This window comes from Camelina sativa, chromosome 4, assembly GCF_030686135.1.
Source record: "Camelina sativa cultivar CO46 ecotype springtype chromosome 4, ASM3068613v1".
Lineage (NCBI taxonomy): Eukaryota > Viridiplantae > Streptophyta > Magnoliopsida > Brassicales > Brassicaceae > Camelina > Camelina sativa.
The window spans coordinates 9,290,458-9,307,065 of record NC_141883.1 but is presented as its reverse complement, the minus strand read 5'-3'; the positions used below and the strand labels follow the sequence as shown (position 1 = coordinate 9,307,065).

Sequence of the window (16,608 nt, the reverse complement as noted above, 5' to 3'; positions counted from 1 at the left end):
ATTCACTTTTTATAAAATATAACAATTTATAATATTTAACTTTTAAAAAATCTTTAAATAAAGAATCAGAATAAACCAAATAAAGTTTTTAAGTTTGAATGTCCGATAAATCAAGTTTTTTTGTATTATGAATCATTTTGGTCTCTTTTATAGTATGACTCTGAATCATTGCCCAACTTTTTTAGGCGATGTGGGATATTGTACCCGTAAATTGAGTAATATATGTCTGTTTTTAAAAATTTGTATTACATTATATGCTGGAAAAAATCACAGTTTTAATTAATTAAATGTATTATAGAATAATTCAAGATAATTTAAATATAAATTCAAATAAAAATAAAAAGGAATCATATATTTATGTTTGAACGAGGTGGAAAGATTTTCTTATTTTTCTAATCTTACCTATAATTAGTTTTAAATTTTTTGGTAACTAATATTAAAGTCAATATAAAAATTTTCGGCAAAAATACTAGATGATAAATCAATTGTAAATACTTGTAAACCGGAACAGATAGTCTCAAAAGCCCAATAAAAACCTCAAAACAAACAAAGGTACTTTCTCTAGGCCTGCAGATTTTCTTCATCCATAGGCCCAATTAGCTTCTCAAGCCCAATTATATCTTTCCTCGTCAGAGATCATCGACTCGATTCCTCCTCCTCCGCACCGGTGATTGGGTCGCAATGTTTGCGACGGGGCTCACTCTATCTTATCCTCTCTCTTTCAAAACCCAAAATCTCAAGCTCTTATCTCTTTACACGGATTCGTCTCCTCACTCAATCGCTCGTAAGGTACTTGCTCCAGTTTCTTAATTTAAATTTACATTGCTTGACTGTAGACTGTACATATCGTGATTTTTTATTTATTGGTGTCTACAGTTGATTAAGGAATCGAAGTTATCAAGAGTTTTCAGTCGAAAGATACAAATCGTAGACTATGCTTCATTAATTCAAACCTTAAGCCAGAGAAGATTGCCTGAAGTAGCTCATGAGATCTTTATCCAGACGAAATCAGATAACTTGTTGCCAAATTACAGAACCCTTTGCGCTCTAATGCTTTGTTTTGCCGAGAATGGGTTTGTTCTTGGAGCAAGTAAGATTTGGGATGAGATGTTAAACAGCTCTTTCGAGCCTGATCTCTTTCTCATCTCAAAGCTTATCTCTGCTTATGTGAAGGTTGGTTGTTTTGATGAAGTTGCCAAAATCACCAAGGATGTAGATGCAAGGTACTCTAAGCTGCTTCCGGTTGTGTACTCACTTGCTATATCCTGTTTCGGAGAGAATGGTCAGTTTCAATTGATGGAGGGAGTTATAGAGGAATTGGATTCAAAGGGAATGCCGTTAGATTCTGCCACTGCTAGTGCGGTTGTCAGATACTATAGTTATTTGGGTTCTTTAGATAAGATGGAGCAGGCTTATGGCCGGCGGCTTAGGAAGTTTGGGATTGTGATGGAGGAAGAAGAGATGAGAGCTGTGTTGCTAGCATACTTAAAACAAAGGAAGTTTTATCGGCTTCGTGAGTTTTTGTCAGATGTTGGCCTCTGTAGAAGAGACCTGGGGAATCTGTTACGGAATTCTGTATTACTTTCATATGCAGCTGACTTTAAGATGAAAAGCTTGCAGAGAGAGTTTATTGGAATCCTTGATGCTGGTTTCACTCCTGACCTTACCACCTTTAACATTCGCGCCCTTGCGTTTTCTAGAATGGCTCTCTTCTGGGATCTACATCTCACTCTTGAACATATGAGACGTTTGAACATTGTTCCAGATCTTGTGACTTTCGGATGTGTGGTTGATGCATACATGGATAGGCGACTAGCAAGAAATTTGGAGTTTGTATACAACCGAATGAACTTGGACGATTCTCCTGCTGTCTTAACTGACCCCCTTGTATTTCAAGTACTCGGAAAAGGGGATTTCCATCTTAGCTCAGAAGCTGTTTTGGAGTTCAGTCCACGCAAAAACTGGACGTATAGAATGCTCATTGGAGTTTATCTCAAGAAAAAGTTGCGGAGAGATCAGATTTTCTGGAATTACTAGCTATACCTGCCACCTCTTTTCTGCAGTGACTGTCATGCTTTGCTCATTATCACAATCCGGATGGTTTGAAACTCATTGAGGCTTGTGAGTCTTCTTCTTTGCTCATTATCACATTCCTATTCCTACATTATATTACAAAGTACAGGCACATATTTACATTCTTGCATAATTTGCATTATACCAAGTATTTGGCTTCTCCTTTTTTTGCTCCTTCTTTGAATTGATGGATCATACCTACATTATATGTATTTAGATGTAATGATTGTTAAAAAAGCTTCAGCAAAGCAATCAATATCAATAATAGTTATATAAAACCTATTAAACACAGTTTCGAGGACAAGTATATTATTTTGGGTGGTGAATATGTTGATCATCTAGGACTACTAGATCACAATCCAAAGTGTATCTATAGGCTGTTTATTACTTAAATTTACTTCAACTATTTTCTTTTACTTGGTATCGGAAGAGTTGTGGACCTTCGACATATTGACTCCTCGAAAGTAAATTCCGGCAATTTACTTTAAAATAGAAGCCTAAATTTAATATGCACTATTTTTAGTAAGCTTAACTGAAATGTACGAATAAAGACAGAAGGAATGAAGCGAAAGATAAGGTGAGCCACTAAACCTGCTGAAAGAGAAGAAAAGGCTCCGAGAATAAAGATGGATCGCTGGTGAGGGTTTTAAATGTAACACAACAAGGGTTATTGTGAGTGTGTTCTTGTTTTGTATTTTTTTTTCTTTTCACTAGGTATCTTGTATAAGACGCTTCTTCTTCTCTCTCCCTCCCTCTTATGGTCTCCTCTTAAGAGTGTCTTGCATGACCTGTTAGGAGAGGGTATTAGAGCAAGGAGAGAAGGAAGAAGTTGATTCTTCCTTCGGATATATATAACTTCTTATATCCTTATTAATTTTTTAGATCGACTTCGATCATATCTCTCTTTTAAGGAAGAAAAATGGCATCTGAGATCTCGTGGGACGAAATCAAGAAAGAAAATGTGGATCTTGTAAGAATATATATTTTACATGTTTGTGGTTTTTTGGTATAAACCACAGTTTTGAACCAGCTAAATTGGTCTTGTGGAAATTCTAACATTAGAACTATTTTTTGGTGACAATTTTAGGAGCGGATCCCTGTTGAAGAAGTGTTTGAGCAACTAAAATGCTCAAAAGAAGGTTTGTCAAGCGATGAAGGAAAGAAGAGGCTTGAGATATTTGGGGCAAACAAGCTTGAAGAGAAATCAGAGAACAAGTTTTTGAAATTCTTGGGGTTCATGTGGAATCCTCTCTCATGGGTTATGGAGTCTGCTGCAATCATGGCCATTGTTTTAGCAAACGGAGGAGGAAAGCCACCGGATTGGCAAGATTTTATTGGTATTATGGTGTTGCTTATCATCAACTCCACCATCAGTTTCATCGAGGAAAATAATGCTGGCAATGCCGCTGCAGCTCTCATGGCCAATCTTGCCCCTAAGACTAAGGTAGGCAAATTTTTAGCAATACAACTGCACATTCTTTTTTTTTTTGTTATCTAGTGTATGATGTTTGATTGTAGGTGTTGAGAGATGGAAAATGGGGGGAGCAAGAAGCTGCAATCTTGGTTCCGGGTGATCTGATAAGCATCAAATTGGGTGACATTGTTCCTGCTGATGCTCGTCTTCTCCAGGGAGATCCTCTCAAAATTGACCAATCGGCTCTTACCGGTGAATCCCTTCCAGTCACCAAACACCCTGGAGATGAAGTATTCTCAGGATCAACCTGCAAGCAAGGTGAGATTGAGGCTGTTGTGATTGCTACAGGTGTCCACACCTTCTTTGGCAAGGCTGCTCATCTTGTTGACAGCACCAACAATGTTGGCCATTTCCAAAAGGTACTTGAGAAATGAACAACTTTTTTGGATACTGTAACAATTGGTCTTCTGTCTTGGCTCTTACAGTTGGTTTTTTGTTCAGGTTTTGACTTCAATTGGTAACTTCTGTATATGCTCAATTGGATTGGGGATGTTGATTGAGATATTGATTATGTACCCTATCCAACACCGCACATACAGAGACGGCATTGATAATCTGTTGGTACTTTTGATCGGAGGAATCCCAATTGCCATGCCAACAGTTTTGTCTGTAACAATGGCTATTGGGTCACATAGACTCTCTCAACAAGGTGCCATCACCAAGAGGATGACTGCAATTGAAGAAATGGCTGGAATGGATGTTCTCTGCAGTGATAAAACTGGAACCCTAACCCTTAACAAGCTCTCCGTCGACAAGTCCTTGATTGAAGTGTTCCCAACGAACATGGATACTGATTCAGTTGTATTGATGGCTGCAAGAGCCTCCAGGATTGAAAACCAAGATGCCATTGACGCTTCCATCGTCGGAATGTTGGGTGATCCGAAAGAGGTACATACTTTTTTTGGATTCATTTATAAGTTAATTACTCTTTTATATATCCTTATTATTATTTTATTTTTATGAAATAAATAGGCGAGAGCAGGAATCACAGAGGTGCATTTCTTGCCCTTTAACCCTGTAGATAAACGTACAGCCATCACATACATTGATGAAAGCGGAGACTGGCATCGGAGCAGCAAAGGAGCTCCTGAGCAGGTAATGAAACTATGATGCTTGATTTTATTTTTAATGTAACTTATAAGTATATCTTTTATCTGATACCATTAGCTTGTTTCTGTAACGTTATTTATTACTAGATCATTGAACTCTGCAATCTCCAAGGAGAGACTAAAAGAAAAGCACATGAAGTTATAGATGGTTTTGCTGAACGTGGGCTTCGTTCTCTTGGTGTTGCTCAACAGGTATATCATAGTTAGACTCATCACGTTATGGACAGAAATATCTTTGGTTCTATCTATAAGAGTTGACGAAAATTCTTTTTTTTTTTTTTTTTGATACAAATGCAGACTGTGCCTGAAAAGACTAAAGAAAGTGATGGTAGTCCTTGGGAGTTCGTTGGTTTGTTGCCACTCTTTGACCCGCCAAGACATGACAGTGCGGAAACTATTAGACGAGCCCTTGAGCTTGGTGTCAATGTAAAGATGATTACTGGTGACCAACTTGCCATTGGTATTGAGACTGGCCGTAGGCTTGGCATGGGAACCAACATGTACCCATCCACTTCACTCCTTAACAATTCAAAGGATGAATCATTAGTTGGCATCCCTGTCGATGAGCTCATTGAGAAAGCTGATGGATTCGCTGGAGTTTTCCCAGGTAATATATTGAAATAGTCAATGTTATAACTAGTTGTTGACCAATAATAATAATAATAATTCTTCAGTTACATTGTTCTAATTTGGTTTACACAGAGCACAAGTATGAAATCGTAAAGAAGCTACAAGAGAGGAAGCACATTTGTGGGATGACTGGAGATGGTGTAAACGATGCTCCGGCTTTGAAGAAAGCGGATATCGGAATCGCAGTGGCAGATGCTACTGATGCGGCGAGAAGTGCCTCAGACATTGTTCTAACGGAACCAGGACTAAGCGTGATAGTGAGTGCCGTACTGACAAGTCGCGCTATCTTCCAGAGGATGAAGAACTACACAATCTACGCTGTTTCTATCACTATCCGTATTGTTTTGGGATTCATGCTTGTTGCTTTGATCTGGAGATTTGATTTTGCACCTTTCATGGTCTTGATTATCGCAATCCTAAATGATGGAACCATCATGACCATCTCTAAGGACAGGGTTAAACCTTCCCCGGTGCCAGATTCTTGGAAGCTCAATGAGATTTTTGCCACTGGCGTTGTTCTAGGAACCTACATGGCTCTTACCACTGTGCTCTTTTTCTGGCTAGCTCATGATACTGACTTCTTCAGCGTAAGTAGTATTACAATATCACAATCAACAACATTATGTTTGGTATTATTAGACTTAGTTTTTTCAATATTAAATTTCAGAGAACATTTGGGGCGAGGTCCATTCAAGGCAATGAGGAAGAGCTTATGGCAGCTTTATACCTTCAAGTGAGCATTATTAGTCAAGCACTTATCTTTGTCACCAGATCAAGGAGTTGGTCATTCGTTGAGCGACCTGGGTTTTTGCTCATAATAGCCTTTATTATAGCACAATTGGTAAGTAGCTTCTCTTGGTTCCATATTGTTATCCATTTTAATCATTAGCGTCTGAGACATGCGTCGGTTTTATGCAACAAACAAGGTGGCTACATTGATCGCTGTGTACGCAAACTGGGGATTTGCAAGAATTATAGGTTGTGGGTGGGGATGGGCTGGAGTCATATGGGTATACAGTATCATTACTTACATTCCTCTTGACATCCTCAAGTTCATCATCCGTTACGCCCTCACTGGCAAGGCTTGGGATAACATGATCCAACAGAAAGTGAGCAAATTATTTTTCGGAAAATTTACCTCTAAATGCAATATTAGTTGTGAGCGTCATAGCTGTTTAATCTTTTGCAGACTGCTTTCACAACAAAGAAAGATTATGGAAAAGGAGAGAGGGAGGCTCAATGGGCACTAGCTCAACGTACACTCCATGGCCTACCACCCCCTGAAGCAATGTTCCATGACAACAACCACGAGCTCTCTGAAATAGCAGAGCAGGCTAAGAGGCGTGCCGAAGTTGCTAGGTAATAAACTTAATTATCATTGTCAAATTTCTTACAAAATGTAATTGGACAGACCAACCAATCTAACAAGGTATCGTTTCTTGTTTGTAGGCTGAGAGAGCTTCACACTCTAAAGGGTCATGTTGAATCTGTAGTGAAGCTCAAGGGGCTTGACATTGATACCATTCAACAACACTACACTGTTTAATTATTTCTAAGATTACACCCTAATGACTAACAAAATAAGCTATTTATTCTCCTTATATTGTTTTTAAACTTACATGTAACGAAAAGAGAGCAACAAAATGAGATATAACATATTTTTCCGTTGGCTGAAATTTAATAATACCTAGTTTATTTACAAAAGTTCTTTCTTTTTCTTCCATTTCATCTTTTTTTTTCCAACTACACTAAATACCATTCAAAGGGATATCCGACCTTTTACCATTCGAGTATATGATATACTTTTAATAATCGACCATTCAATGTATATTAATATGCAAAAATATTTTAAAGGGTATTCAATTTGATATTTTATAGGATTTATCAGATTTTAATATTTTAAAATTTTGAAAGATTTAAGTAAATTTTTAGGAACGTTTTCTAAGAAAGACAATTTATTTTTTTCCCTTTTTCTCTTTCAAAAACCTAATCCCCGCCGCCAAGATCTAATTCTAAATATCACTGTTTACGGTGGCCCTATGTATGTTTAGTTTTCAGCTTAGTTTTCTTTTTCAAGTTTTTTTGGTTTCGTCCACAACAAAGCTCTGATTTTGAACTCAGATCCAGAAAAGAATTTGTCTTTTAATTTCATTTCTTTGCTTCAGATGACGTTGATTCGACTGGTCTGTTTCTTTGGAAGTCGAATCCAATCTTTGGAGGTGGTTCAACGGAATTAGGATCGGTCCAAATCCCAGCTATCTCTCTGTTTAAGTGAATCTGATTCTCTCTAGCCTTTGGTTCAGCTTCGGTGTGAAGTCATCTCGACGGGAGAACATAAAAGATTATCGTCCACTATCTAAAGAAGATGTTATCGGGGCCATGTTACCTCTCCCAGCAGATGAAGAGTTCTTCCTCCCCGTACCTTTAAATAAGTTCTTCAACTGGAGCATATCAGCAGGTATAACCTTGTGTCTTCCCCTGGATTGGCTTAAGCACTTCTCAAGAGGTATTGGGTTGAGTTTCAATTGAACATTTAGCGGTATAGAAGGGGTTGGTTTCTTCTTCCTTTGGCTGGTGCTCTTCTTCATCTCGGTTCTACAATTTCCTTGCTAATCTGTTTGGCTGCAATTTACCCATTCACTCTCAAGTGCGTTTGTTTGTTGTTTGTTCTCGGACTCTTCTTCATCTGCGGAAGAAGATTTCATGCGTCGTTGTCTTCCTGTCTTGGAGTCCTAGACTGATTTGGTTTTTAGAGATGAATTTTTATTAGCTTTGCAGTGTTTGTTGGGTTTGGTTTAATATTTAGTTTGTAAGATTTCTTTGGTTGTTTAAGTTTCTGGGGGTTTCTCTGTATCCGCCGGCTCTACCTCCAAATGAATTTTGATCCTTTTCAGCTTTGTATAACTCAAACGCATTCCATCAATGAAATCCTTTTAGTGAAAAAGGTGATTTTTTAGGAGATCTGATTATTTTTTAGGGTTTTTATATTTTCTAAATAGAAAATAAATGTGATTCTATCAGATTTTAGAATATTTTTACAACACATACAACGAAAATTTGACTCCTAATGTTTCAACCTATCTCCGATTGTCAAAAAAAAGTAAGATGGAATGATTCTCTTCTTTTAATGAAACAAGAAAATGCTAATATGTGGAACTGTTAAAAATTCCCTTTACAAGCCAAGTCTTGAAGAAACAACAAACCACGGTTAGCTTCTGTTCCGATGGCCACACCGACTTCAACACAGAAACCCTTTGGAAGAACAAGGCGATGCACCACAATGATTGTAAAAAAAAATTAAACCAGACAGAGAAAATATATGTAATTACGTAAGGTTCTTCAAATTAATGGTACCACTGTTTTTGATCCAACAAATGCTTCTATCTTCTTCCAATCTCGATAGAATCTGTAATCAAACTAAATATAATCAAATCTCCAAGCTTCTGAAAAAAATTATCAATTGAGAAAGTTTCAGGTACATACAAATCAAGAGCTTCTAGATCCATACCCAATCCCAGCACAAAAAGTCACATGAAAACAGAATTTGACATGTGGTTCATAAAGTTTTATTAACGTGATTGGATGCTAATTCGACGACAACTTCACTATTCATTCCATCACAAAAAATAGTTTTCGTGTTGTCATGTTTCATAGTAAGAAAAGTTGCAATAATCGAGGAGATAATTATTAGCTCTATGCAGTCAGCCTTGACTTAAAGATACGGCGAGGGCGGTGGCCGGGGGACCAATTTTTTTTAGGGATTCGGTGTTCAAAAAAAATATATATATTTAGGGGTCTATTTGATTTGTTTAGGACTTTTGATTTGTACAGCATGTCCATAGTCCATAAAAGATCTATAATTCATTAAAATTTATCTTTATTCTTTTAACCAAAAAGACTTATTCATTTAATCTAGTTTTTTCACAAAAGAAAAAAGATGTGTTTCCTTTCTTAAAACATGTTTCCCTTTCTTGAAGCAAACGATACAACCATTTTTGTAATTTATCTCGTCATCGTGAGTCATGATGATCAGATTCCGATCTTATCAACCACTCCTGTGATAGTAGCATCAGCTGAAAGAAGTTTTTCTAAGTTAAAATTGCTGAAAAATTATTTGAGGTCATCAATGTCTGAGGAAAGTTTGAATAGTTTAGTAATTTTGTGTATTGAAAAAGAATTTTTATAGAATATGGATTTTGAAACAATTATCTATTATTTTGCATAAACAAAAGCTAGAAGAAGACGGTTCGTTTGATTATTACTCTCTTTTAAATATTTGATACCTTTTTTTGTTGATGTTTCAGCTCTACCAAGCTTTTGATGCAGCTTAGAAGTCTGTAGCTGAATGGACGCATGCTCTACACATAGCAGAGAAGAACTATTTTTTTTTTCTTTTCTTTTGTCGGTAAATTTCCAACTTATCTGATTTCAGATTGATGATTTCATGATTTTTTTTTCATTTTATTGAATTTTTTTTCCTGATATGAGATGTATAAGGGGATCCATATTTTGTATTTTGCCAAGGGTTATCGAAAATTTTAAAACGGGGCTGTATGCAGTTGTATATGTCCGAGAGTTTTTATGTTCTTTTTAAAATCCTTCAAAATTCTACTTTTTTTTTTATCAACCAGATGGTATCATTCCAGTAATCAGAAGGTAACATACAAAACAAGAATTGTTTAAAATACAACATATGGGATTCTTTCCCAAAGCAGAGAACAGTAAAGGTACAAAGATAGATAGGGGCAGTCAATATGAAGAGCTTGAGAGCTATGAACCACATGCTAGGTAGCAACATCGAATCTGTGAGGTCAAGGCAAACTCCATGAGCAAGTCAATGGAGGAGTAGGTGGCCATTGTCTTGATTCTTCGAAGACTGGGCGGAGATGAAAAGGACAAAGTTGGATGTATCACCAATATGAGGAGGTCTATCTCTATGTAGAGCTTTGCCAAATTGTCGAGCATGGTTGATGTGGCTTTGATAACCGGTGACTACAGAGGTAATTGCTGGTCCAATGTTGAGAGAGAAGAAATTAAAGAGGTTGTGGTAACCACTACTCCTTAGAGTGGGGGTCATAATGCCACTAGTCTTCAAGATTATATAAGGGGACTTCAGAAAGTGGTTGGTTTTTGGTTTAGAGAGCTTTGAGTTTAGGCAAGGTATAGTTAGGAGGTTGGTAAAGAATTGGTAACCCCCGCTCCATAGAGGTGGGATCATAATTCCAAGCTTTTTCAAGCTGTCTCCATAAGTGGGATCATCCGTAGGGTATCCGATTAACATGGTTTTCAAAAGACTCTTGTGCCATTCTAGCAACAATGGTGGTTTAAGGTTCAAAAGCAGTCTTCGGACTAAAGGGAGCATTAATCTAACCAAATGTTTTTTTGAATGGGAAAGAGTGGAGTTCAGACAAAACCTGGATACATACTAGTCTCGATACAAGTAGTTCACAAGCAAATTAGAAGGAATCCATGTTCTGCTACTGAGGAGAACTCGACTTGACCAAGCAGAAAACACCGATGCTAACAGATTTGAGCTTGATATACAGCCATCATAATTGGGTCAGAGTTGCTTCCGGTTCAGGGATGTGCCATAGTTTAACCAAAGTAAACTATCTACCAGGATTTTGAGATAGGAATGGAGAGCAAACCTAGGCCAAAGGGGGTAACAAAGGGGAAACAGAGAACGCCGAAGTTTTAGAATTCTTTGTCAAGATCTTCCACGGCTCCGACATCAAAACAGAGCTCCCGTCCATCTGCAGCCAAATAAAACCCTTGGAGAGAGGATATAGATCCGAGGAGCGGAGTGATCTTGGGATTGACTACGGAAAGAGCCAGCTCGAGAGTCAGCAGACAAGGTTACCGGAGCATTCGAGGGGTTGAGGGGTACTATCAGGCGGTTGGGGACTCAGAAGAGCAAGTTCGCCGAGCGAGGGAGTCGGAGGCGAAGGAAGGAGAGGAAGGTGATGAACCTGACACATTGCCGGAGGTGAGATCTGAGATCTTGAGAGGACTCTAGTGAAAGAAAAATAGAACTTAACGGAGTTTTGTGGACAGAGGAGAAGACGAAGATTACAGAACTAGAGCCCAGCGATGCCGATCGGTCTTGACGCCGCCGGGAGAAGCTTCCTCGGTGGTTGTGCCAGAGAGGAAAACGGCTAGGGCAAACTCTGAAATAGTGATGCTTTTAGTTTTCAAATGTTCAAAATTCTACCTTTAAGGTATGATTTTATTAGTCATATTTTTCAACTGAGAAACAAACAAAAATCTCATAGCAGCAATTTTTACAATAGTTGTAATATGTTGAATAACAGTAGATTTCAAGTAATTATTATAAACTATTGGTTGAATAACAAGATATTGTACATTATTTCAATTGATTTTATATAAATTCCAAGTTAAATAACATAAGATTTTAAAAGATTTTTAAAAATCATCAATTGAAAAACAATCGATTTTAATAATACTATAAAATCTTTTAAAATATCAATTCAGTACCCTCCTTTTATTCAAAGAATTTAGGGGTCTCGATCTATACAAAAACATTTGTTTGTTTGTATATTTTTGATAAATAGTTCCGCTAAAGTATTGAAAAAACTGCCAAAATCAACCTCAACTTGTATTTGCTAAACGTTTTTTCATACCTATACTTCAATACCATGCAAATAACAACATGAACCATATTAAAATTTAAATTTGCTGCCTGAACTGTATGAAATATTGTCGATTTCAACATATGTTCCAACAGTGTTGAGTCGGAGTTTAACAATGTTGAGTCAAACGACTCGTGGCGTCTACATGGCAATGAAACTGATTACAACGACATCGTTTTGGTCATTTAATAGCAACTATAAAACACCCAAAAATGACTTTGTTGCTAATTTTTATATTTTGTGAAGATAATAAAAGTTTGAGAATTTTTGAGAAATATCATTTTTTGGTTTACCTTTTTTCAAAAATATTCCCCTAATCTATCTATTTTCAAAAATACCCTTTTTTAAATATGAAAAATTATAAAGTTTTATATAGTTCACAAGATACTTCTAGATAATAACTACTATCCCTAGACTCTATCCAAATACTTATAGAGTTTTAAAACATTTTAAAAAGTTTTTACAAGGTTTTTAAAAGGTTAACAAGGTTTTTAAAAGATTTTTAAACAGTTTTTAAAAGGTATTTATACTGTATTTATAAAATATAAAAAAAATTTACACACATATAAAGGTAATTTTGTATATATTTATAAGCTTACACACAAATTTTGAAAGTTTGCAAAAAAATTAGTGGCTTTTTTGGTAAAGTTTAAAAGAGATGGTATTTTTGAAAAATGGTATTAGAAAATGGGTATTTTTGAAAATTTCCCTAACAATTTACGTAAAAGGAATTGATGTTACATTTAATTTTTTTCTTTGTTGCTAATTTCATCAATGTCAAAATTTATATTAAAATAAATATATAAAACGCAGAAAATAATGATTTGGAAAAGAAAAAAAGAAAAAAAATACTAAGGATAAGTGAAGAAGAATAGCTAATGCCTAATGGTGCCGAGGCCGGTGGCCCCTTGGTCCATAGTAATCTTCATGGATGTTAGGCAACGAATGATGCGCTTTCTTAGAACCTTGATGATGAACTCTCTGCTTCACTTTGTTTACAGCTACTAGTTGTTCATCATGTCCAGTAATACTCGTTGCATAAAATCTTTGAACCACCTATATGTATTTGCAATATAAACGAACCATTGAGATCAGTCCAATCGAGATAAATCATAAGGGATAAATAAAAACAGATAAAAATTTTATAAAATAAATTTAGAAAAAGAAAAAGAAAAATCTTAGGTGTACAAATATTTTTTGGTATCATTTGTTGAATCTGTGGCTGTATTTAGTAGATAGCTCACCTTAATTTTTTGACTGATGAGTTCTCTCAAAGTTCTTTCCAATCGAGAACCTGCAAAATTATGACCCTATCTTATTAGTATCTCCACGCAAATCTTAATAATGTTTAAACTAGAAAACTCCAAATATGTAAAAAAGACATAAGTATAACCAAATATATTGTACTTTTATTACCTTGAACCGGCGTTAATAGAACAAAGATGAGTAATACAGAAATGAACAAAGATGATCTCATTTCAGAGTCGTATTTTATAGGTAAAAATCGAAGATATAGAATCGTTGTATTGTTCTATCTTTTATTGTGAAGAAACCAGGTACATAGCGAATAAATTAAGATGTATTTATAGTTCTTCTCAAGTGTTTGTATTGTTTTTTCTATTATATTTTATGTATACTATGCACATTAAACTCTTTAAACTCTTCACACACTTTTCCATAGTTTTTGTAAATGTTGCAAAAAGGGCAACCATTTTTCGACATTGACATTGGTTAATTTGAATGAAGTGATTATTAAATATTTTCCTTAAGAGTACTCATGTAAATAAAAATAAAAAATCATAGAATCAATGCTTCTCTATCTGTCTCTCTTATATATATAAGATTATGATCCGTGATACAACATGAGTTGATATATATAAAAACTTTATTTAAAAATTATAAACTAATAACTAAAAGATAATTCATTATAATAGAAAAATAAACTTCATCTGGCAAGCATTAGTTAGCTTTTATTAAATGTAAAAGTTTCATAACTTTAATTAATCGTGTTTATTTTGTTCTAGCTAGATATAAATTTGAAGCACTATATTTATACACATATATGTTATGAACCACAATAATTTAATACATATTTTCAATATTTCAACTAAAAATAAAAATAGTATAGGTCAAAGTAAATAGCATATATCACTATTGCTATTTCCTTTTTTTTTTAATTTAATTTCATTGGAACAAAATAGTTTCTAATTATGTATTGTCAAAAAAATATCATAAATATATATGTCTTTCAAAATTAATTTAGATGAATTAATCATCTCACATATATAATCTCACATCACTTCTAATATCTCACATATATATATATATATATATATATATATATATATATATAATGATGCCATGTTTATAAGTAGGACTTTAAAAACTAAAATACAAAAAGAGAATTTGTTAAAAATACCCTTTTTTGGGATATCTCTTTTCAAAAATACTCTCTTTTTTGAACATTTTCATTTTTACTCTATTTTACATAATTTCAATGTGTTAAATTAATTTTTAGAATTTTTTTTTTTAGTTTTGGGTTCTCATTTTACATTTAGGATATAGTTTTGAGAGGTTAGAGTTTAATATTTGGAGTTTAGGGTTTAGAATTTAGTGATTTTATTCATAGAAAAGGGGTGTTTTTGAAAATGACCAACATGATTTAGTATTTTTAAAAAGTGACATAGGAAAAAGGGTATTTTTGAAAATTCCCCGTACAAAAATTAGTATACAATACAAATATTCTGAATCACATAATTGGTTTGTGAGGTTAGTCGTATACAAAAATTATCAAAAATAATTTCAGTGTTCTTAGTTAATTGAGACATAAACTTAAAAATACTCAAGCTTGTAAATCAAAATCGTAAGTTTCCAGTGAATTTTTAAAGAAAAGTTTTAAACTACGTTAACCAAGTGGGATTCAAGTTTTTTTTAATTTTACTCTTATTCATTAAGTAAACTAAATAAAACAGGCCGTCATAATTCTTTCAGCAGTTTATGACACAACACAAGTACAAGACCAGTTCATTATTCTGTTCCTAAATCGAAAGATTTTAATCTGACCCATTTTAGCAGTTACAGTTTCTAACAATTTTAAATTGCCCACCTGCTGTTTTAAAAGGAAATAATAATTTTAAAATAGTATATAAAAATATAGATTTTTGCGTTTGGTGAAATGAAACCCGAGAAGAAAGACAAATCATCTTTTATTTAGACCAAACATAAAAAGGAGAGGGACAAAATCGCACATAATGCTCTTCTGTTTGCTAAGCAATCTTTTAGTGTGGCATGCCGTTTTCTGGTCTAATTTATTTTAATTTTATTAGCTTCTCCCACTTTGACTTGTTTTTTTTGGTTCTATCTTGTATTCCTTCTGTTTCACTTTAAGTTATATTTTAGCAAAATATTTTTATTTTATTTTAAGTAATGTTTACAATCTTGTGTGCAAAAATTAAATGTATTTAATTTATTTTGACCAATCATATTTTGTATTGTATTTTGTTATTGGTTGAAATTATTTTATTTAGTGATGCTTTTATTGAAAAGAGGTAACTTATATATATATATATATTTAATTTGTATGTAAAAATCTTAAATATCACTTAAAACCATGTACAATAAGGATGTTTGAGTAAAATTTTCAATTGTTTAACTCATACAGTGAAGCTGTTAATTTTTTTTTAAAAAACCTATGTGGATTAAACTGAATTGAAAAAATGCAACTAGACAGTTGCCAGGTGAGATATGCATTGCCACGTGGTGAAGTATGAGAGGAGAAGATGGTAATTGGGTTGTAGATAGTTGTTTTTTTCTATGTGGGAAGGTTCCCTTAATTTTGATTAGTTGATGATAGTTTTGTGAGTTTTATCTCCTCCTAATTATTTGATCTCTTTCTTTTTTTGTCTTCATTGAATCGAAAAGTCCCGATTCATAGCCATAACCCTACTACGAGAGATAACACGACTTAGTGGAGTCGAATTCCAGTGGGATCGGTTGCAGAGGTGGTGCTGTAACCACTTGACTAAAGACACTTCCGTGATCTCAATTATTTTACATTATTATTTTTATATAAAATAAAAAGTACACCAAAATTTATCATTTTTTAAAAATTATAAATAGAGACTAGTCTTGTTTTATTGGACATAGAAAAAAAACAATTTTTTAACTAAAAAATTCAATTTTCCGTGGACCAATTTTTTTTTCTGTGTGTGATTAAACTTCTTATTTTTTCTTAAGAAATAAAAATTAATTTCAATTATAAATTACAATAGAAAATAAAAGTATATAATTTTTTTCTAAATAGGAGATGAAAGAGTTGAACAAATGATCTTTATAAATTTCTTCAACTTTAGTTGAATGGGTTGAATCCAATGGAAACAAATTGGATGAATGCTCATTCAACCTTTTCAACCTATTAATTCAAGTCGATGAATGATTAAATACTATTCAACCAATTTTATTCAACCCATCTTTTTCAACTCATTCATCCCTATGCAGTCATTTCCACCCTTGGTGTATTTGTGTTGGTTATAGTTATACGTTTTGTTGTAGCTATTTTGATATTAAAATAAATTTGTAAGGTTAGTTTAATATTATGATTTAGAGATATTTTTTGGTTTTCATTGAATAGAAAAATCCCGATTCATAGCCATAACCCTACTACGCGGGATAA

At 34.2% G+C, this 16,608-nt stretch overlaps 2 protein-coding genes and 1 long non-coding RNA gene across 6 annotated transcripts; 2 read left to right on the top strand and 1 right to left on the bottom strand.

The window, feature by feature from the left end:
• The first annotated feature begins 634 nt into the window (after window positions 1–634).
• On the top strand, window positions 635–3,033 carry LOC104773581 (pentatricopeptide repeat-containing protein At3g42630). Of its 4 annotated transcripts, none has more exons than XR_765141.3 (4): window positions 635–789; window positions 877–2,121; window positions 2,629–2,710; window positions 2,956–3,033. XR_765141.3 is itself a non-coding variant. In XM_010498225.3 (2 exons), exons 1-2 carry the CDS (start codon window positions 682–684, stop codon window positions 2,035–2,037), a joined length of 1,269 nt encoding a protein of 422 aa, XP_010496527.1. In that variant the 5' UTR covers window positions 635–681; the 3' UTR covers window positions 2,038–2,351. The 4 variants fall into 4 exon arrangements, 1 of the variants encoding a protein (XP_010496527.1); XR_765140.3 differs by having other exon boundaries at window positions 2,625–2,710; XR_015596674.1 differs by having other exon boundaries at window positions 2,625–2,745.
• Window positions 2,956–6,990, top strand: LOC104790616 (ATPase 8, plasma membrane-type). Its single transcript, XM_019246690.2, has 12 exons — window positions 2,956–3,043; window positions 3,161–3,517; window positions 3,592–3,906; window positions 3,989–4,435; window positions 4,520–4,642; window positions 4,744–4,848; window positions 4,954–5,263; window positions 5,359–5,873; window positions 5,954–6,127; window positions 6,213–6,395; window positions 6,476–6,645; window positions 6,736–6,990. The coding sequence occupies exons 1-12, from the start codon at window positions 2,993–2,995 to the stop codon at window positions 6,830–6,832; spliced, it is 2,847 nt and encodes a 948-aa protein (XP_019102235.2). The 5' UTR covers window positions 2,956–2,992; the 3' UTR covers window positions 6,833–6,990.
• Window positions 6,991–8,265: 1,275 nt separating this feature from the next.
• On the bottom strand, window positions 8,266–8,975 carry LOC147945650 (uncharacterized). Its single transcript, XR_015596675.1, has 3 exons — window positions 8,770–8,975; window positions 8,641–8,692; window positions 8,266–8,538 (listed from the first exon to the last, which is right to left on the bottom strand). It is a non-coding gene; the product is annotated as an uncharacterized LOC147945650 (long non-coding RNA).
• Between the last annotated feature and the right edge of the window lie 7,633 nt (window positions 8,976–16,608).

Bases quoted from the DNA above. Each gene is read 5' to 3' on its own strand.
- LOC104773581 (XM_010498225.3), top strand. From the start codon at position 682: ATGTTTGCGACGGGGCTCACTCTATCTTATCCTCTCTCTTTCAAAACC. The intron at 790-876 runs GTACTTGCTCCA...TGGTGTCTACAG, and splicing joins CTCACTCAATCGCTCGTAAG to TTGATTAAGGAATCGAAGTT.
- LOC104790616 (XM_019246690.2), top strand. From the start codon at position 2,993: ATGGCATCTGAGATCTCGTGGGACGAAATCAAGAAAGAAAATGTGGAT. The intron at 6,128-6,212 runs GTAAGTAGCTTC...GCAACAAACAAG, and splicing joins CCTTTATTATAGCACAATTG to GTGGCTACATTGATCGCTGT. The intron at 6,646-6,735 runs GTAATAAACTTA...TCTTGTTTGTAG, and splicing joins AGGCGTGCCGAAGTTGCTAG to GCTGAGAGAGCTTCACACTC.